We start from the raw sequence: 19,893 nt of genomic DNA, 5'->3' as shown, positions 1-19,893 counted from the left end.
GATGTTATGCAATAGATTATACTGGTATAGAGTGAGTTGTGTTAATGTGCAAGTGTGAGTGATACAAAAGGTTATACTAGCCAAGTGCAGTTTCAGCCTGGCATTCAGACTGTGTACCCAGTGTTACTCTGCATTAAAACCGTTATTTCACAAGAAAATGCACCATAAACAGGCCTGAAGCCCATTTTACTGGACCACAGTTCAGCAGCCTACAGGTACTGACTGACGAGGGGCGATGACAACACGTGGGTCGACCTATACTAGTCTTGTCATCTTATCGTGGTTATTTGAACCCAGCTCGGTTACCTGGTGTTAAGTTTGTCCTGTTGGGCTTTGATCTCCTTCTCACTGGGATGACCGTTGTGGATCAGTTGCCGGGCGACCTGGTTCACCACGGCAACACGAGACGCCTGGCTGTTCATCTCTGGCTCCAGACTCTCAAACCTGCGATGTGTATGGGATGGAGGAAGTAGAATAAGAAAAGAAGGAGAAAGGTGAGGGGAGGGAAAGAGAGATGGGTTGGGGGGGTGGAAGTGAGGGGTAGGTGAAAAATATTGTGTGTGGGGGGTTAGACAGAACATTCAAACCATTAGTGCAGTTTCACATGAGGACAAAAGACATTACGAATCCTGAAGATAAACTCTAGTGTAGGGGTGTAGACGGCACAAACGGTATACAGTATAAACGGTATGAATTTGCGCTACGGTATGGATTTTGACTATACCTTGTGACCGATGTTTTTCAGAGATGGAAGTAACTTCAAGGTTTTGCATTTTTCTATTGCAGTTTTGCACAATAAATAATAATAATACATCTATTTTATATAGCGCTTTTCCAGATGCTCAAAGACGCTTAAAATACATAAATGTTCTTAAAATACCTCTGTACTATGTGAAATATGTCCTAGTAATACAAGAGTACAGTAATAGCTGCCATACCAGTGTTTTACCCCTTCAGAAGCATTTATATAGACATTTTAAAGGTCCCATGTTTTGCTATTCCTTTCACTATTTGGGCAATGTTACACAATTCCCATCTATGGAACACATCTGTAAGTTTTTTTTCAAACAAATTCATTGTTTTGTATTTCTTTTCTAAGCAGCATTTTCCCACTTCAAGATTTCAAGCTGTTTTGGGCTGAGCTCCGCCCATAAGCGATTTGAGTGACAGTCACCCACACAGCGTGATACATGTATACGAGAGAGAACGAGCGAGCGAGAGAGAGAGGATACATCGCTCCGTGCGCGCACTGTGTGAGCGGCTCAACTGCGATTGTGTGTAAAATGCAGGTGGACTGTGGAGAGAGAGAGGGAGAGAGACCCCACCCCACCTACCCAACCTCCTCCAATGTACAGTTTTCACGTAAAATGTATATACCGGTACTCTCTTTTCTGGACTCTTTTTGTATCACAAACTACTGTATTTGCAAATCTGGTATGTCATAAATGTATAGATGTAGTAGTACTGGCTATCTGTATGTCGTGTGTGTCATATATGTTATGATGAATTGAAAATGGGGGACCCTGATGTAAACAAGACGAAAGTCTTTCTCTGGTCTGCATCCCCTTAACAATTGTGTGTATTGAGCTGTACTGTATTGTACCCATTCTGCAATCTGTTAATAAAGTTTTCAATCAATCAATCAATCAATCATGTTAGATCCTAATGTGAAAAACTGTGATTTTATATGTCTGCACTTTATGTGCTCATTTTATGTCTTTTTTTCTGTTGTGAAGCACTTTGAGCTGCAGTTTCTGTATGAAAGGTGCAGCTATACAAATAATAATAATAATTATTATTATTATTATTATTATTATATTACCGTCTATGCTTCAAATTATACCGTGATATACATTTTAGACCATACCGTCCAGCCCTAAGTGACTGTATGACGAAGACAAAAGGAGGTAAGGTAAGTTCAGGTAAGAACTCAGACAAACCACTTGTTTTCAGCAGAGCCATAATGCCTGCATTTAAAAGGCCAAAATGCGAACAGATGTATGAAAGAGGCAGTTGCCAACACAAAAACACATACACAAGTCTGGGAAAGGTTCCATGTGATGCAATGAGGGTAAACCATGTGGGTTTGAAACCAAAGAGGCAACAAGCCGTACATAACAAGCCATATAACCACTGTCCAAAACACTTTAACTCAATCTCTCTCTCTCTCTCTCTGACACACTTTTCTTTTTTCTTTTAACACTTTGGATCTTTATTCGAGTGGAAATAACAGTTATTACAAGCCTCGTTCCCACACTCTACTCCAACTCACCAACACTTGGATCCATGTTTGTCCCACATTTCACTGCAGTGCTACTCTCTCAGGCTGGTGAGCCAAAAAAACACTAAAGGCCCAATAACACATGGAGCGGTCGCTTCACAGAAGCATATTAACAAGGCAGGTTTAAAGGATGGTGTCAGTAAAAAGAACAAAGAAAATTCCAAATCACGCGGAAAACGTGATCCGGGACATCATGAACCAAACCCCTATTTCACCCCCGACGCCTAGAGCTCCCATTCTAGTGGTTCTCAAGCTTGTTTCGTCTCAAGGAAACCCCCCAATTAATACACATTAGGCCTCCTATTTGATAAGACTTTGTCTCAATATTTGCGAAGATTTTGATTGTCAGCTATGATTAAGTCCTGAATTCCATAGCCGTCTATATATAGAAATTGAGGAGATAGCTGAAAACCTAGAATAAAATAGTAAAATTTAACTATTCCCCATTGTATCTGGCATGGCACCAGCACTGCCAAGGTTAGGGGTTGGATTCTGGGGCCACCCATACAGAAAATATGTATGCAGGCATTCCCTTGTAAAGTGCGTTGTGTCCTAGTATTAGAAAAGCTCTGTAGAAATGCATTCATTCATTCTCTTTTGAGACTTATTCAAATGAATAATATTCACGTAAATATTATAAAAATAAATGTCTCTTTAAAAAAAAGAAATGGGTGTGCATAGCTTATTATGTTACGAATGCTGTGTAATCTAATGTCTGTCAATGTTCCGTGTTTGCACTATGCGAGATGTCCTGAAATGTTGCGTGTTCTGGTGGGAAACCCATTCACTGATTGACTGGATGTAACGTTACCTGTGCTGAATGACCTCCAGGTCTTCCAGCTTCTCAGGTATCACCAAGGTGTTGAGCCACTGCTCCTTCTCGTCGATCCAGACCTCGCAGGAGGCCCCCTCGCTCAGCATCCTGTAGAGGGCCAGGGCGTCCTGCAGGGCCTGCTTCCTGAGACGCGTGAGCTCCACCACCTCCTTGTAGCGCTCCTCGATGCCCGCCAGACGACCCTGGACCTGGAGAGAGGAGGAGGAGGAGGGGGAGAAGAGGGGTGATGAAGAGGGTGGAGGTAGAAGGAGGAGAGAGGAGGGAGAAAGGGAGTTAAAGGTAAAGACGGAAAATATTTAAATAACAAAAGACAACGATGAAAGCTACTGTGCAGCATGTCTACCTGCTCTGAGCTGGTAAATACAGCATTAGATTAAGCCATTAGAGTATCATAGCTTTTACCTGGATTTCCCTAGTCAGTCAATTTCATGGAAACCTAATATTGTGTGCACTCAGTATACGCTGTGGTGTGTGCAGAATTCTAGCGACCCCCACCACACACCTCCTCTGAATTGGCCTTCTCGGTGGGCAGGGTGCGGGACTGTTCGTGCAGAGCGTCGATGACCGGGCGGTAGCCGGTGATCTCCTCGGCCACGTCTTTGTGTTTCTTCACCAGAGCCTGGGTGGAGAACTCGTCGTGGCCCACGTCGGCGCTGGAGACGATGCGCAGAACATCCAGCATCCAGGTGTCGATGTCGTCCGCGTCGGCCTGGAGGACACGGGGGAGGTTTGCACGGGTGCTTTTCAAAAACCTCATTGCTATATTATATTATGCATGATAATTTTATTCACTTTTGAGTTCCACTTTGATTCACAAAAAGGGTTCAAAATACCCTTATGCAAGATATCCTCATATACATAGAATGTCTTGTTTCTGCTGTATTTCCTTTCCCGTTTCCCCTCTTTGAATCCACATTTTGGAGAGACCCCCTTCCTTGAAGTTTAATGAAAATACTGGAAAAAATTTATGGCATGAAAAGATCCAACCTATTGACAAGTAAATTAATGTATTATCAGAAAGTAAACGGCAATCTCTGTTTAAATTCTGAATGGATTGCAAGGTAACTGATCCCAGGCCTGCCGAGTGTTACCTGGTGCCTCTCATGTAACCTAAAGATGCAACACCATGCAGACTGTGGTTCTGTACCTGGAACTGGTGCTGGTTGCAGGCCTCCTCAAGGCGGGCCTTACGCACAGCAGACAGACGCTCCAGAGCCGCCCACTGCTCCTGCAGGATAGGAAGGAATGAAAGGAGGTATATAAATGAATATAATGCATTTGGTACACATTATGGGGCACATAACAATATGACCGTGGCTTTCTGAATGTTCATCTAACCAATAACTGATATAAGTTATATAAATGTTTTTTTGAATCCTCAAATTAAAGCAGACAATCTTACCGTGAACATCATTGTCATTTAACACCCCAAGTGTGTGGAGGCCTGAAGCTTTTGACAATTATAGAGACCACTGTATGTCCTGCATGCATTGAAAGCCCCACAAAGACCCATCTGCTCATCCTGAAAGTACTTGTACATTGTTGTAGTACTAGTTCTCATTCATTAATTTCTTTTTTCTTTTTTTCTACTTTTCCTCCTTTTTCTGTGATTTTTCTCCCATCCCAATTTCCTCTCGTGCCAATTATCCCTCCCCTGTCCTGATCGTTGCTCGCATGTGCCCCTCACTGGCCAGTCGTAGGGAGGATAGAAGCCCATCACATGTCCCCTCCGATACATGTGGAGGCAGCCAGTCACTTCTTTTCACCTGCCAGCGCGGACTCTCATTGGCGAGGTGTAACGTGTAGGAGGCTCACACTGCCCCCGCCATCTCCTGTCTTTGCTGTGCAGGCGCCCTGACCGACCTGTAGGAGTCGCTGTTTACAACGACCAGATTACCACCCATCGACTCCCCTCCCGCTGACTCTGCCAATTGAGTCAGTATGACGGCCGGCCCAAGCTGAAGGCAACGCTGACAGTCGGATTCAAGACCGGTGTATCTTGCGTTGGTGACGAGCGCAATGTCCGCTGCGCCACCCAGCCGCTCCTTCATTCATTACTTTGTTGTAGTACTACTTCTAATGCATTCGTTTTTTTGTAGTACTATTTCTCATTCATTACATTGTTGTAGTACTACTTCTAATGCATTTGTTTTTTTGTAGTACTATTTCTCATTCATTACATTGTTGTAGTACTACTTCTCATTCATGACATTGTTGTAGTACTACTTCTCATTCATTACATTGTTGTACAGACAGGAGAAGCTCCTGACAATAAGAGTAAAATGTACAGGGACAGGGTTGTTTTACTATGAAAATAAATGGGCAGCAATTAGCATCAAGGCCAGCCCTGCTGACAGAGTCACCTGCCAACAGCCTGTTTATCAATGAGGTTCGACCTGTGATGATGTCATTGGGCTGTGTTCCCTCCATACAGAAATCCTTATTTTCCATAAAGATATTTTCAAATGTTGATATTTGCTATTGTTCAGCATTGGGTCAATCTGGAACAAAACCCAAATGACATAGAAGACATGTTTTCACCAACAACAAAAAAAGCGTAATCACTTCAGTGGTAAACCCCCTACCTGTATGTCCTGGATGCGTTCTTTAATCTTGTCGGCTCCAAAGTGGTTGTCGGCGACCAGCTCCTCCCCCTGTTTGATGGTCTGCTGCAGGTGGGCCGCCCGGCCGCTCATCTCGTCCTCGAAGGCTTTGTGCTGGCTCAGCAAGCGCACCGCTCCCGTCAGATCCTTCCCACAATCCTCAGAGGACAGAATCTGTTCCTTCTCTCTGATCCATCCTTCCTACAAAAGGCACAAGATTGTCGCTCTGTGATACGCTTGTCATTTAAAAAGGAATATGAATGAATGAGTGACTGCATTTCTAGTACTAGTACTGTACATGTACATGAGATGTGCACATAAGGATGGACTCAACTCTTTTGATTCCATTAGATTGACAGAATATGAACTCTTTATTATTAGCATCTATGAACATTTCTTCACGTCAAAACTATTTCAATATTTTAGACGATAATTCATTTTCGGAATCAATGTGAACTGAATCCTGCCTTGATGTTGTACGCGCTTTGAAGGGACTCGTAAACAAAACAAACCTCTTCAGCCATTTCCCAGAAGAACTTCCAGAGGCGACGGGACTCCTCCAGGCGAGCTCTACGCTCAGACGCCAGCTGGCTCAGTTCCTGGTAACAGAACTCCATGTGGGCCACACGGTCACGGATCACCTGGGGGTCACATGGCTTGTAACCTGGACAAGAGAGAGACATTATTGTTGTTATCCAGGGCTAAAAACACTGTTGTTTTTAAATGTGCTCTACATAATTATGTTGCAACCTTCGTCTATAAAGCTAACAATTATATACATATTTATATGTAGTTAACTCAATCTGCGCCAACAACGATTATACTCGTTATTGGGTGCCATACGTTGAGCGCCAACAACGAGTATACTCGTTATTAGATAGTTTGATCTTTTTCCGCTCTACAGACTCGCCCGAAGCGCTCTGCATCATTTTGGCACAGCCACATACGCTGGAACTGCAATGCCGATCGAATATCACCAGATGGCAGTATCGTCTACCATTTGAACTCGGATAGGAAGGCTATGAGGGGTGGAAGTCTCATTGGCAATGAATGCACCATGACATCGAGGCTCGCTCTGTGGGGGAGGAACTCTTCCAAAGCAATCGAAAGCAGATCTGCTCGCCTCAGAACCTATAGTGTCCAGTAGACACGTGTAATTACATATAAACTTGTAATCGTGATCGCCAATGGGATATTCATTTTGTAATACCTTCTGGCTAAGGTAAGGGTCCCCTATGTCTATTTTACAGAACGTGAAACGTGTTTATGTAACGACCACGACCGGTCATAGACAAGGCTTTTTCTAATGATCGGATTTTCGGGGTAAGACTACCCCCCTTGATGATTTTGTGAAGGTACATATGTACATGTTATATATCTTTGATTTGGGAGTATTTGGGGGTTCAGGGAATCAACCAGAACGATTCGGGCTTATTGCACATAAAGTGTCCTATCTCGTAGGCGGTCAGGTGGCGTAGCGGAGATTGCGTTCGTCACCAACGCCGGAGACGCTGGATTCGCCTGTTCGAATCCAGCTCCCGGCGTTGTCACCAGCTTGGCTGGCCGTTCACACTAATACAATTGGCAGTATTAGAGGGTGGGAAAGCTGGAGGGGTGGGTCCGGGTCGTTGTAAACAGCGACTCCTACAGTTCGGTCGGGGCGCCTGCTCAGCGCGGATAGGATCTAAGGGGGGTAGTGTGATCCTTCCACACGTTACACCCTCTCAGTGAGAGTCCGCGCTGCCAGGTGAAAAGAAGCGGTTGATTGGCTAGACGTGTGTCGGAGGAAGCACGCGATAGCCTCCACTCTCCCAGACCGATTGTGGGGGGTAAGTGCGCAGCAACCAGGAAGGGGATTGGGAATTGGCATAACGACTAACATTGGGATGGGAGAAAATCGGAGGAAAAAGGAGAGGGGGAAATATAAAAAAATAAAAATAAAGCGTCCTATCTCACGATCTATGGAAAAAGACTGGATTCTTTCGGAAATGGGCGATGTACAGCGTGTAATAAACTACAAACTACAGTGTGTAGAAACAAACTCCTTTTTACATGTTGTACTGCAAATAGTGTCTGTCAAATGACCCATACCATTTTCCCCATAGCTATAATATAGAATATACAAATAGCTCCGCAATCATGAATTATCGCGAAAACAGTCACGAAAAGCTGGCCTACTGACCGCAGGATGCACGGCCAGCGTGGCAGACAAAGTTAATAGAGACAAAGGCAGAATTCGACTTAATTAAGCACGTTTTATTAAATATGGGTCAGGACACTGCTGCTGACTTATCTAAACAGGTCTAAACCACATTTCATTCTTGCATGAGGAAGAATAATAACGATAATCTAGCGTTGATTTCAGGATTAGATAATCGGGCGAAAAATGACAACGTGATAAGTGGATTTCACTAAAACGCTATTATCGCGTCTTTTCCTGGGATTACTAATTATCACCAAAACTATACACGGAAATGTACGGATGAAAAAACAATCCGTTTTGTGCATGTTGACTGGAAGCAACTCACTGACAAAATAGACGGGTGTATTAGATCCATAGCTATAATATTTCATATAGTTTTAGCACTCGCAAGTGAACAAAGCGCCCCATTGAACAAAGCGCTGGCGTTCTATACAGAAGGTAAACAGCGACCCCTGGCCGTGAATGTGTTAAGGGGATGCAGACCAGAGAAAGACTTTCGTCTCGTTTACATCAGGGTCCCCCATTTTCAATTCATCATAACATATGACATACATGACATACAGATAGACAGTACTGTTACATCTAGACATTTATGACATACCAGATCTACAAATATACAGTACTGTTTATGAGTACAAAAATAGTCTAAAAAGAGAGTATATACATTTGAGGGGGAAGAAACTGTACATTGGAGGAGATTGGGTAGGTGGGGTGGGTGGTTAGGTTCCTCACATTCACAATGACGGCGGAGGCAACCATGCAAGGTACCAACCTGCTCATCAGGAGCAGTTAGGGCTTAAAGCCCAACCTCTAGGTTAAACCCTACTGATCAATTATGGGTAGTTTACATCATTGGTATATAATTTCATTATTTATTTTTTTTCCATTTGACACCGGAAATGCCACTCTGAAAGAGTTAAAAAGGTCCACGCACGAATAACATGCACGCGCGAATCAAAAAAGCTTATCAAACGCCGACGTCACAACAGGTCAACAGGACAACAGGTGCATATTAATGAGCCGAATCTAAAAGCTTATCAGACGCTAGCACCTAGCACGGCCGTGACGTCACTCCAGGAAACGTATGCCTTATGTCCGTCCGGGTCATAGTACTAGATCAATGGTGGCTCACTCGGTGCATCACAGTTAGCCTATATCTCCGCCGTCCCTGCTACACGCAGTCGGGACCACTACACTCACTGACGTTAGCGCCCGCCGTCCCTGCGGGTGGTTCTCTCCTCTTTGTGTGCCCCCGTCCCCGCGGAGGAGCTTGTGGACTCGACAACAGCGGCGGCCGCAGGGCGCCGGAGCCCGCAGCGCTAGTTAGCTCATAGCTATCGTGTAACACTAGCCTTTACGGGCTCGACCACCCTACGGCTGCCGCCGCCGTCGCGTCCATGGGCCCCCCGGCAGGGCATCCGTGGGGACGGGGTGTACAGAGAGGAGAGAACCATTTTGGGTCGGCCGTTCATGCCGGCCAGCGAGCCGGATGTCGGGATATGTTGTTAGCACAATAGCTACCAAGCTAAGCTATGTTATCTACTAACGTTATAAACACAATATGTGTACAACGACACAATGATTTACATTATTACAAATATGGTAACGTGGTTGTGGCTTTTACAAATAGTGGTTAGCTTTAGAGATGGATGGATGGCTATAATCACGGAGCAATAGTGAGGTGAAACAGATACATTTCCATTCGGCTAGTAGTAGCAAGCATATATCTATGGTAGCAAGGCTCTCTGCCTGCCACTAGCTGTGTGACTCTCAGCGCCCCCTGGTGAGCCCCCTGTTGTCCTGCACCTGTTGTGACGATTACACACGCACGTTATGAACAATTGATTAAAATATGCACGTGCGTGGTGATTGTGTTGGGCAGACAAAATGTTTGATAAAAACGCTAAAACTGGGTCAATTTCAATACTTTTTTTCCCCCTTCTTCATGAAAGCCACTGTTGGCCTAGTCCACATTGTTTATTGAACAAAAATACAACGTGGAGGTTGACCTTTAAGTGTCTTGCTCAAGACACTTTGACACGCTGCCCGGGAGGAGAGGGAATCGAACCCGGGAATCTTCCGATTACCAGACAACCACTCTACCTCCTGAGCCACTGTCGCCCAGTGTTCCATGTGTCCATGTGTGTTTAATAATTTGAGTGAGAACAATCAGTGCTGTTCTGTTTCTGAGAGCCAGAGGCTTCAGCGTATTCAACAGGCATGGGCAGTGGCTCAGTGGTGCTGCACAGCTTCAGATCTTTAGTCACAGTACTTTCACAACACGTTTTGCTGTACAATATGGCGCTATGTCACAACTCATTGGCCACGCTCGCCATTACAATCAATATGTTGATTGCGACTGAGATGTCTATGATTAGATAGAATAGAATGAAATAGAAATACTTTAACCATCCCAAGGGAAATTTGGCACTACAAATTGCTCACAGTAAACATTTAGGTAGACAAAACAAAATCACAAATAACAAAAAATTGCCTAAGAATAAAGAATAAAATAAGCCTAAGAATAAAATAATAATAATAAAAGAAAAATAGGTCCGGGATTCACATTTCCTATGTTATGTATGTACATTCTAATATAAAATATACAGTAACAAATACAGAGATCTACATTAAGTGTACAGTAAGTGTAATATTGACAATGTTGTTTTAAAAGTAAAAGTCCAGGAAGATGGTAACTGTCACCCTGTGCTCAGTGATGCAGTGAGGCACAGTGATGCATTGTAAAGTCTGATGGCTGTCGGAATGAAGGATTGAATACTACAAATAGAATGCAGAGCCTCCCACTCTCTGCTTTTAGTTCTAATAACTCAATAGTTATGATTATTATTAATGATTGCATGGAGATGGTAGCCAGCTGGTGTCATCAGGTACGTTTCCTCCGTCAGTACAGAGACATTGTGCAGAGAGAGAATAACAGTCCCACATGGAAGCATTTTATTTTCACTGGCAGGTGGCAGCATTGGTTTAGATTTCAGAGTTTGCTTTTCTCGCTCAGCTGTAAGCACTGGGCTTAGCGCCATCTAAATATACCATCTCACACAGCCTTGGAGGTGTGTGCGTGTGTGTGTGTGAGAGAGAGAGAGAGAGAAAGAGAGTTGTGGGTTAGAGAGAGTGAATGTGTGTGAGAGAGAGAGAGAGAGAGAGAGAGAGAGAGAGAGAGAGAGAGAGATAGAGTGACTGTGTGTGTGAGAGAGAGAGTGACTGTGTGTGAGATAGTGAATGTGTGAGAGAGAGTGACTGTGTGTGTGTGAGTGAGTGAGTGAGTGAGTGAGTGACTGTGTGTGTGTGTGTGTGTGTGTGTGTGTGTGTGTGTGTGTGTGTGAGTGAGTGAGTGAGTGAGTGAGTGAGTGAGTGAGTGAGTGAGTGAGTGAGTGAGTGAGTGAGTGAGTGAGTGAGTGAGTGAGTGAGTGAGTGAGTGAGTGAGTGAGTGAGTGAGTGAGTGAGTGAGAGAGAGAGAGAGAGAGAGAGAGAGAGGAGAGAGAGAGAGAGAGAGAGAGAGAGAGAGAGAGAGAGCGAGAGAGAGAGTGAATGTGTGTGTGTGAGAGAGAGAGGAGAGAGAGATAGATTGCGTTTGTCCTTCTGTCTCACCCTCTTTGTCATCCGCAAACCTCTGTGCGTTGCGGTTGACGGCCTTGACCCTGTCGGCCTGGACAGCGATGTCTGCCTCCACCAGAGCGTGCTTCTGGAGCAGGTCTTCCACGCCCAGCAGGTGTTTACCGTAGTCCTGGGACAGCAGCAGCATCTAGACGCACACAACAGCATCATCACACGTTATTCTGTTTTTATTTTAACCTTTATTTACTTCTTTTTTTAAACCATGCAGGGGAGACCCACGTTCAGATCCGATCATCCCTCCATCCAACCAACCATTTATCCATCCAACCATTCATCCATCCATATATGCATCTATCCATCCACCCAGCCATTCATCCATGAATCCATCTATCCATCCACCCAGCCATTCATCCATGAATCCATCCATCCATCCATCCACCCAGCCATTCATCCATCCATCCATCCGTCCACCCACCTACTTATCCCTCAATCCACCCAACCAACCATCCATCTATTCATCCATCCAGCCATTCATCCACCCATCCATTCATCCAGTACAGTAACACTCCTCCTCCCTCCCATCCACACCTTCATCTCGTCCATCCAGTCCATGATGTAGAGCATCTCCTGGAAGACCCTCTGCAGGCCCAGGTTGAGCTCCAGCCTCAGCCTGCGCGCCTTCAGCAGCTCCAGCAGGTACTCCCACAGCCGTATCACATTGTCCTTCCTGGCCGTGATGCGCTTGATGTCGTGGTAAGACTCCTTCTCCAGCTCCCTCGCCACGGAGATCACGGCCTGCGTGAAGGAAAGCGAGGGCGTTCAATGAAATTAGTGGTTGGGTGAGTGGAAAGAAACATAAATAAAGATTATTTTTAATTAATTCATGTGAAATAAATGTGCTTTAGTGTCTTGCCATCTCTTGCCAGGTACAAGACAGAAGAATAGATTCAGATATAATACGGTCATCTAGGTAATACATTACACGACATGATAAGATTATCTCTATAAGAACACTGACCTCCACGCGCTCCTCGTAGGCAGCGATGTCAGTCTCGATTGCTTCATGTTTCTTGGTGGCGGCATCTACTGCTTGGAGGTCAAAACCAAAGTTGTCCTGCATGGATGGAAGAAGCAGAGAGAAAGATGGGGGGGTTGTGGAGGATAGGTACAGAGAGAAAGATGGGGGGGTTGTGGAGGATAGGTACAGAGAGAAAGATGGGGGGGTTGTGGAGGATAGGTACAGAGAGAAAGATGGGGGGGTTGTGGAGGATAGGTACAGAGAGAAAGATGGGGGGTTGTGGAGGATAGGTACAGAGAGAAAGATGGGGGGGTTGTGGAGGATAGGTACAGAGAGAAAGATGGGGGGGGGGGGGGGGGGGGGGTGGGAGGAATTGATGGAGGGAGAGAGGAGAAGGATTTCAGTACTTGTTATGGCCACAAGGGGGGGGGGATGTCACTGTGTACAAGTCGATTTATCATGCACACAGTGAGGAAACGATCAGTGAGGTAATGGAGGCGTGATTTTTTTGTAGCCTCTGTTTGCCAAGAAGCTCTCTGATTGGCTAGGCCGCGTACAGCGAAGGAGAAAATACGCTCTCTGACTGGTTTAGCTCTGAAGGGTCTCTTCCGCCTTGTACATATATTCTCTGCTTCGAAGTGGTTATGCTTAGGCATTCTTTCGACGTGGTTATGCTTAGGCATTCTTTTGACGTGGTTATGCTTAGGCATTCTTTCGAAGTGGTTATGGTTAGCCAATCGGAGAGCGTCTTTTTCTTCTTCGCTGCAATCAAAGAGCGTCTTCGCTCACAGAGGCTACGGAAAAAAATCACGCGTAATGGAGTGTGTACACCTGTGTGTGTGTGTGTGTGTGTGTGTATGTGGTTCTTACTGATGCAAGGTCTCACACATAACCACTATTTCTTAGGATTCATCTATGTGTGTATAGGCTTGTGTTTAGTGTGTAGGCTTGTGTGTGAGTGTGTGTGTGTGTGTGTGTGTGTGCTTGTGTTTAGTGTGTGTGTGTGTGTATATATGTCACCTGTGACACCAGCCTCTGGTTCTCACTGAGCCAGGTCTCTCTCATGGCGGCCTTGCGGTCGAAGCGGCGTGCCAGCTGCTCCAGCTTCTCCTGGCGAATCAGCTCTGTGCGCAGCGCCAGCTCACGCTCATGCTCCGCCTTCTCCAGACGCTCCCATGCCTGGCAAACACAGTTACAGGTTAACCCTTTCAATTCCACAATCCTCATTTCCAGATGTGAAGCACCCGATAGATGGCAGTCACTGTTAAGCCACTCTGTCCCTAGTGGCAGCTGACAGGCATGGCACTTTGTGGAAGATTAATGTCATGATTAATGCTTGCCACTACTTGCTGTAGCTATGGCCCTTTCTGGGATCAGCTAAATACAGGCATACAGTACTGTGCATCGCATTATGGGTTCTCAGACGACAACTGAAGATATACTATGTTCTGGAACACACTAAGAGTGGAGATGGAAACGCTGGGCAAGAGAAACATACAGTAGCCTATGTTTGCAGCAGAGAAAATATGTAAGTGCACCTCTGCAGGTTACTAGAATATAATCCATATCCTGCACACAGAAAGATATCTAAAGCCGTTTCAATAACCGCAAACACACTAATCTAAAACGACTTGTCGTTCCAGCACCAGGTGGGTTTTTACTAGTGATCGAGTCTTCAGGTACCTTGTTGATGTCCGAAATGAGTTTCCCATCTCGGGGCATGTAGACCTTTTGGTTGTTGGCTCTCATCTTACTCTGGATGGTAAAGAGCAGAACCTCCAGGTTCCCCTTCTCTGTGAACCTACACACACACACACACACACACACACACACATATTAATGATGTGGTACGGACAGACAGGAGAGGTCACAGGGTGGCCTACAGATGGTGAAGAGATTAAGAAAATCTAGACTGTGCAATGTCCTCAAGTCAATGTATAGATAGAAGACAGCAGCCATACTGAAGCATGGTGAGATCCTACTGCCGTAAATAAACCAGTTCAGTACATTTGGTATAAACACATGGGCTTTTAGTCATTAAACCACTTCTCCAGAATGTGCCCAATCTGATCTCATACGATGGGTTACAGTATGTTTTGTAGGTATTGCAGTACTTGCGTTTATAGGGTAGCATGTTTTTCCCTTTGTCCAAAACCAAGGATGATGCGAGCTAAGTATTTAAGTTACTGACATTCTGAGCCATGTTTATACTGTAGCTAGCGACATTAGCTGAGTATTTAATTTAAGTTACTGACATTCTGAGCCATGTTTATACTGTAGCTAGCGACATTAGCTGAGTATTTAATTTAAGTTACTGACATTCTGAGCCATGTTTATACTGTAGCTAGCGACATTAGCTGGGTATTTAAGGAGACAGCACCCCCCCTAATAGGGGGGAAAAAATACTTCAATAGATATCACTATGAAACGTTCCCAGTTTGTTATGTACATATAAACTAAGAAAAAATATATTGCAAGTTTTCAGAATTGTATGTTTATATATGCAAATGAGGCACTTCTCCATTAAATATGTGCACATTTATGGATGCAATCAGGCAAAATTAAGTCAAATAAACAACTAAATGTGTGTTATTGACATTTTATTGTCACTAGTTTCATAGAAGACATGTTTAGGAAGCAATATAACAAGATCTCAATATCGTCGATGGGGGTGCTGTCTCGCCTTAAGTGAAGTTACTGACCTTCTGAGCCATGTTTATACCGTAGCTAGCAACATTAGTGCAGTATTGAAGTTACTGACATTCTGAACTGTATTTAGCTATTTGGTGATTTGGAGGGGAGAAGAGAGAGAGCGAGCGAGAGCGAGAGCGAAGGGTCTCAGCCTCTCGCTCACCTAGGGCACATGTAACTTCAATTGATGCAAGAATGCTTTGGATCCACGACACTGTGTGTCCTTGTTACATAACAATGGGGCATTTATCCCCGTTCCTTTCCTTGTTGTCATTGGCTCCGTCTCGCTGTGTCTTGTTGCATCTGGCCTCGGAGTACAGAGTAAGATCCTTTGAATCACTTCTAAATACCAAACAAGTACAGTCACTTCTAAAACAAAAAACAGATAGCCACCGAGTGAGTTCAACAGAACTTAAAAACGAGAAGGCCTTTCTCAGAACTACTGTAGCAGTGCGCTTATTGTTGCAGGTGTTGGGTTGCGCAGCAGTCTTGTAAATATAACTGATGAGTAACAGCTTTACGGTCACAGTCAGCTTGTAGAATCCTGCGGTTTCAACTTTCACCGTCTCAAATCAATGCCGCATTTCTACAGTGAGAATATGAAGGTGCTGGGCTGTGTAGAGAAGCGCTTCTCAAACTCAGGGCATCGATACACCCGCCAGTCACCGTGATGTTGAGCAACAGAGAGTAGGACGTGGCTGTTCCTTCCACCTATGTCCTACCAACTTCGGTGGTTTCTCCATGGTGCAGTAGGTGTGTATGTTGGTGCGTGTGTAGGTGTGTATGTTGGTGCGTGTGTAGGTGTGTATGTGTGATTCAATTTGTCCTACTAACTTCGGTGGTTTCTACATGGTACGATAGGTGTGTGTAGGCGTGTGTGTGTAGTTGTATACTGTAGGTGTGTATGTGTGATCGAGTTTGTCCTACCAACTTGGGTGGTTTCTCCACGGTATGGTAAGTGTGTATGTAGGTGTGTATGTAGATGTGTAGTGTGTGTGTAGTTGTATAGGTGTGTATGTGTGATTTCATTTGGCCTACTAACTTGGGTGGTTTCTCCGCGGTGCGGTAGTTGTTGAAGGCCTGCAGCTGTTGCTGCACCCCCACCAGAGAGTTGGCGAACTTGCGATTGTTGAGGATGATGACTGTCTGTTCTATCCACTCCAGCAGGTCAGAGGCCAGCGACTCGTACTTCTCTACCATCTTCTCCGTTTCTATGGCGTTGTCCAGGACCTTTAGGGGAAACGCCAGACAGAAAAGAGAATGATCACTCTATACGGTATATTACGGTAATATCATAACCTCTGTGGATGCTGTCATGTATTTCGATATTTGGGAGAGCAGGGTGGATGATAAAGATATATATTTTTTTTCGCATTCCGATCAAATGCAACAATTTTATAATAAAAATGACACAAAAATGCTGAACTTCAGTTTGCTAACGTTTTCTATATTAGCACTATAGCTTAGCTTAGAACACTAAAACACCGGAATCAATGGAATTGTACATTTCTGCTCACTGGCCACATGTGGCTGCATCATCAGCCGGTGATTATCTCAAAATGCCAGGTATGGACATGATTAATTGGTGAGGCGATTAATTGGTTAGACTATTAATTGGTCTATCACTACTAACCACCACTTTCTTAGCCCTTTAGATGAGGTGTTTTTAAAGCAGAATACCTTATCAATCAGCATAGTACTGCCTGGTGTGTGTGTGTGTGTGTGTGTGTGTGTGTGTGTGTGTGTGTGTGAGATAGTTAACCTCATAAATTGTTGGACCTGTATTGTACTATAACTGTGAGAGGTAGAAGTAACTACTATTGTACGACTCCACCATGTATCTATCCTGCATCAGTGTACTGTTCCTTCTCTTTCTAATGTTTTCAGAGGAACATTATTTCCAAACTTTTATTATCTAAAGATGGTTAACTCAATCAGCGCCAGACCCGATGATAGTCAAGTTATCTCGCCATGCGTTGAGCACCAGGACCCCCGAAAACCCGAGTATATATTCGATATTTCCATTCATTACAGGCACACGGACTCGGGGGTTAACATGGGGAATCATCCTGAGAATGCCAAAATGCAATACCGGCCGCATCCACCCAGGTGGCAGTATCGAGCACCCTTTGAAACATATCTTGGCCTGTGCCCGCTGTGCGTCTTTGTCAGGCAAGTGGAGCGCCCTGCGAACACGGCCACTTATTCCTATCTCTTAGAGCTTGGTGTGGTGAGTACAAACGATGCTCAACTGCGTGGTGTGGAGTTAAGTTGTGTAGTGTTGTGTTCATTCATAGTTCAAGACAGTTGGAGGTTGAGTACTTTCTGGTGATATTATGTAGTGATTTGGATTTACAACTGCAATTACACGGTCTGTCCAAAAGAACTGTCAGAACAGAGTAACGCGGTTCTTTGTCTCAGGGAGTTCACTGCGTCTCAGTGGGGAGCACATAGGTCAACGTGTAACAAGTCGCCTTCTATGACGGCTAACATCTGTATATAATGTGTACATAGGTGTCTCACCTTTCCAATACGTTTGCCCTCCACCTTGAGGGCCTTCATCTTGGAGAAGTAGTGATAGTAAGTGACCACATAGGTGATGATGGACTTCTCGTCTGGGTGGTCCACACTGATGTCTGGAGGGGGAGACACACAGTTCAAACACACTCAGGCAATACTAACTATCATACTAACACAATTGGCAGTGTTAGAGGGTGGGAAAGCCGATGGGTGGGGATTGGACGTTGTGGACAGCGACTCCTACAGGTCGGTTGGGTGACGCCTGTACAGCAGAAACAGGAAGTATCGGGGCAGCGTGAGCCTCCCACGCGTTACTCCTCGCCACTGAGAGATCGAGCTGCTGCGGCGAAAAGATGCAACAGGCTGCCTCCTCGTGTACCGGAGGGGACACGTGATGCAAGGCTTCTTCTATCCTCACTACAGCCGACCAGTGGGAGGCATAGTCTAGCAACGTTCAAGACAGGGGAGGGAAGAATTGGAAATACGAAATTGGGATGGGAGAAAAATAGAAAAATGAGAAAAAGTGGATAAAAAAAAAACATACTCAGGCAAGGCAACACACACACACGTTACGATGGTGAGACTGCAACACACAAGGTCAGCACACAGACCATGCATAATGCAGGTAAACACATACTAGTACACAGAAACACACAGTACATACAGAAAAACATTCGTTTGTTTGTATTGTGTTTCTGATCTGTGGACATCAAATAACAGACTAGGTAAGGGGGGGGAGGAGAGAGAGAGAGAGAGAGAGAGAGAGAGAGAGAGAGAGAGAGAGAGAGAGAGAGAGAGAGAGAGAGAGACGGAGAGACAGAGAGGGAGTAGGGATTTTGGAGGAAGGAGTGACAGTGAGTGATATAGGGGAGGAAGATGGTGAGTTAAGAGTATATGAAAAGACAAATGAATTAATAAAAAACCAGCTAGACCCAGTGTGACAGAGAGAAGAGAGAGACAGCAATAGAGAGAGAGCGATTAGAAAGCAATAGAGAGAGAGAAAGATAAAGAGATAAAGCAAGAGAGTAATAAAGAGGCAGAAAGAGATGAGCCCTTTTCCCATTTTTCAAAGCTGAACAATAATAGTGAGTTGGTTCTCAGGCCCGTCTGCTTTGTTCCCTCTCTGCAGGCTTCAGAGAGCTACCTGCTGAGCCACCACAGGCCCCGCCTGGTGCATGTCTAGCAACACACACACACACACACACACACACACACACACGCACCTTCTTCTGATGTTGCTCATTGAGCTCTCAAAACACTAATTGTTAAATCTAACAATGCTTTTCGGCATCTACGTACACACATGCACGTGAGCTTGAGCACATGCACGCACGCACACACTCTCGGTGAACGGCTTTTTTAGGAATGAATGCCTGTCGTATAGATGACAGTGTGCATCTCATATCCACGTTTCTGCATGTATCTGTCCTTCAATCTGTCCGTATCTGCCCTGATGCTGTCAAAGATCTCAGCTGCTATACTAACTATCTATAATGTAACATAATATAATCATGTAATGTACTAACCCTCAGGGTCCTGTAGCGTGGTGAGTAATATATATATATATATGTAATGTACTAACCCTCAGCAGCATGGCGAGTGTATCTGTACTGTATAATGTACTGAATGAATGAATGAAAACTTTATTTATCAGATTGCAGAATGGGTACAATACAGTACGGCTCAATACACACAATTGTTAAGGGGATGCAGACCAGAGAAATACTTTCGTCTGGTTTACATCAGGGTCCCCCATTTTCAATTCATACTACTAACCCTCAGTAGCTTGGCGAGTATATCTGTACTGTATAATGTACTAACCCTCAGCGTCCAGTAGCTTGGTGAGTATATCTGTACTGTATAATGTACTAACCCTCAGCGTCCAGCAGCTTGGTGAGTATATCTGTACTGTATAATGTACTAACCCTCAGCAGCTTGGTGAGTATATCTGTACTGTATAATGTACTAACCCTCAGCGTCCAGCAGCTTGGTGAGTATATCTGTACTGTATAATGTACTAACCCTCAGCGTCCAGTAGCTTGGTGAGTATATCTGTACTGTATAATGTACTAACCCTCAGCGTCCAGCAGCTTGGTGAGTATATCTGTACTGTATAATGTACTAACCCTCAGCGTCCAGCAGCTTGGTGAGTATATCTGTACTGTA

General features: G+C 44.7%; 1 protein-coding gene across 3 annotated transcripts in view; it reads right to left on the bottom strand.

Moving 5' to 3' along the window:
* sptbn1 (spectrin, beta, non-erythrocytic 1) overlaps positions 1-19,893 on the bottom strand; it is a 265,257-nt gene that overhangs the window by 47,854 nt on the left and 197,510 nt on the right. For all 3 annotated transcript variants that reach the window (XM_084321135.1, XM_084321134.1, XM_084321136.1), the window contains 13 exons: positions 17,731-17,843; positions 16,250-16,437; positions 14,200-14,317; positions 13,537-13,695; positions 12,517-12,612; positions 12,087-12,293; positions 11,532-11,685; positions 6,232-6,383; positions 5,702-5,920; positions 4,264-4,344; positions 3,619-3,825; positions 3,093-3,304; positions 307-444 (listed from right to left, as the gene is read on the bottom strand). In XM_084321135.1, the coding sequence (XP_084177261.1) occupies positions 307-444; positions 3,093-3,304; positions 3,619-3,825; positions 4,264-4,344; positions 5,702-5,920; positions 6,232-6,383; positions 11,532-11,685; positions 12,087-12,293; positions 12,517-12,612; positions 13,537-13,695; positions 14,200-14,317; positions 16,250-16,437; positions 17,731-17,843 (2,044 nt within the window). The remainder of the gene's footprint in view (positions 1-306; positions 445-3,092; positions 3,305-3,618; positions 3,826-4,263; positions 4,345-5,701; positions 5,921-6,231; positions 6,384-11,531; positions 11,686-12,086; positions 12,294-12,516; positions 12,613-13,536; positions 13,696-14,199; positions 14,318-16,249; positions 16,438-17,730; positions 17,844-19,893) is intronic.

Source organism: Notolepis coatsorum (genome assembly GCF_963971535.1).
Source record: "Notolepis coatsorum genome assembly, chromosome: 9".
Taxonomy (NCBI): Eukaryota; Metazoa; Chordata; class Actinopteri; order Aulopiformes; family Paralepididae; genus Notolepis; species Notolepis coatsorum.
Note: the sequence above shows the minus strand (reverse complement) of the source record. Positions and strands in the feature narration are given on the sequence as shown.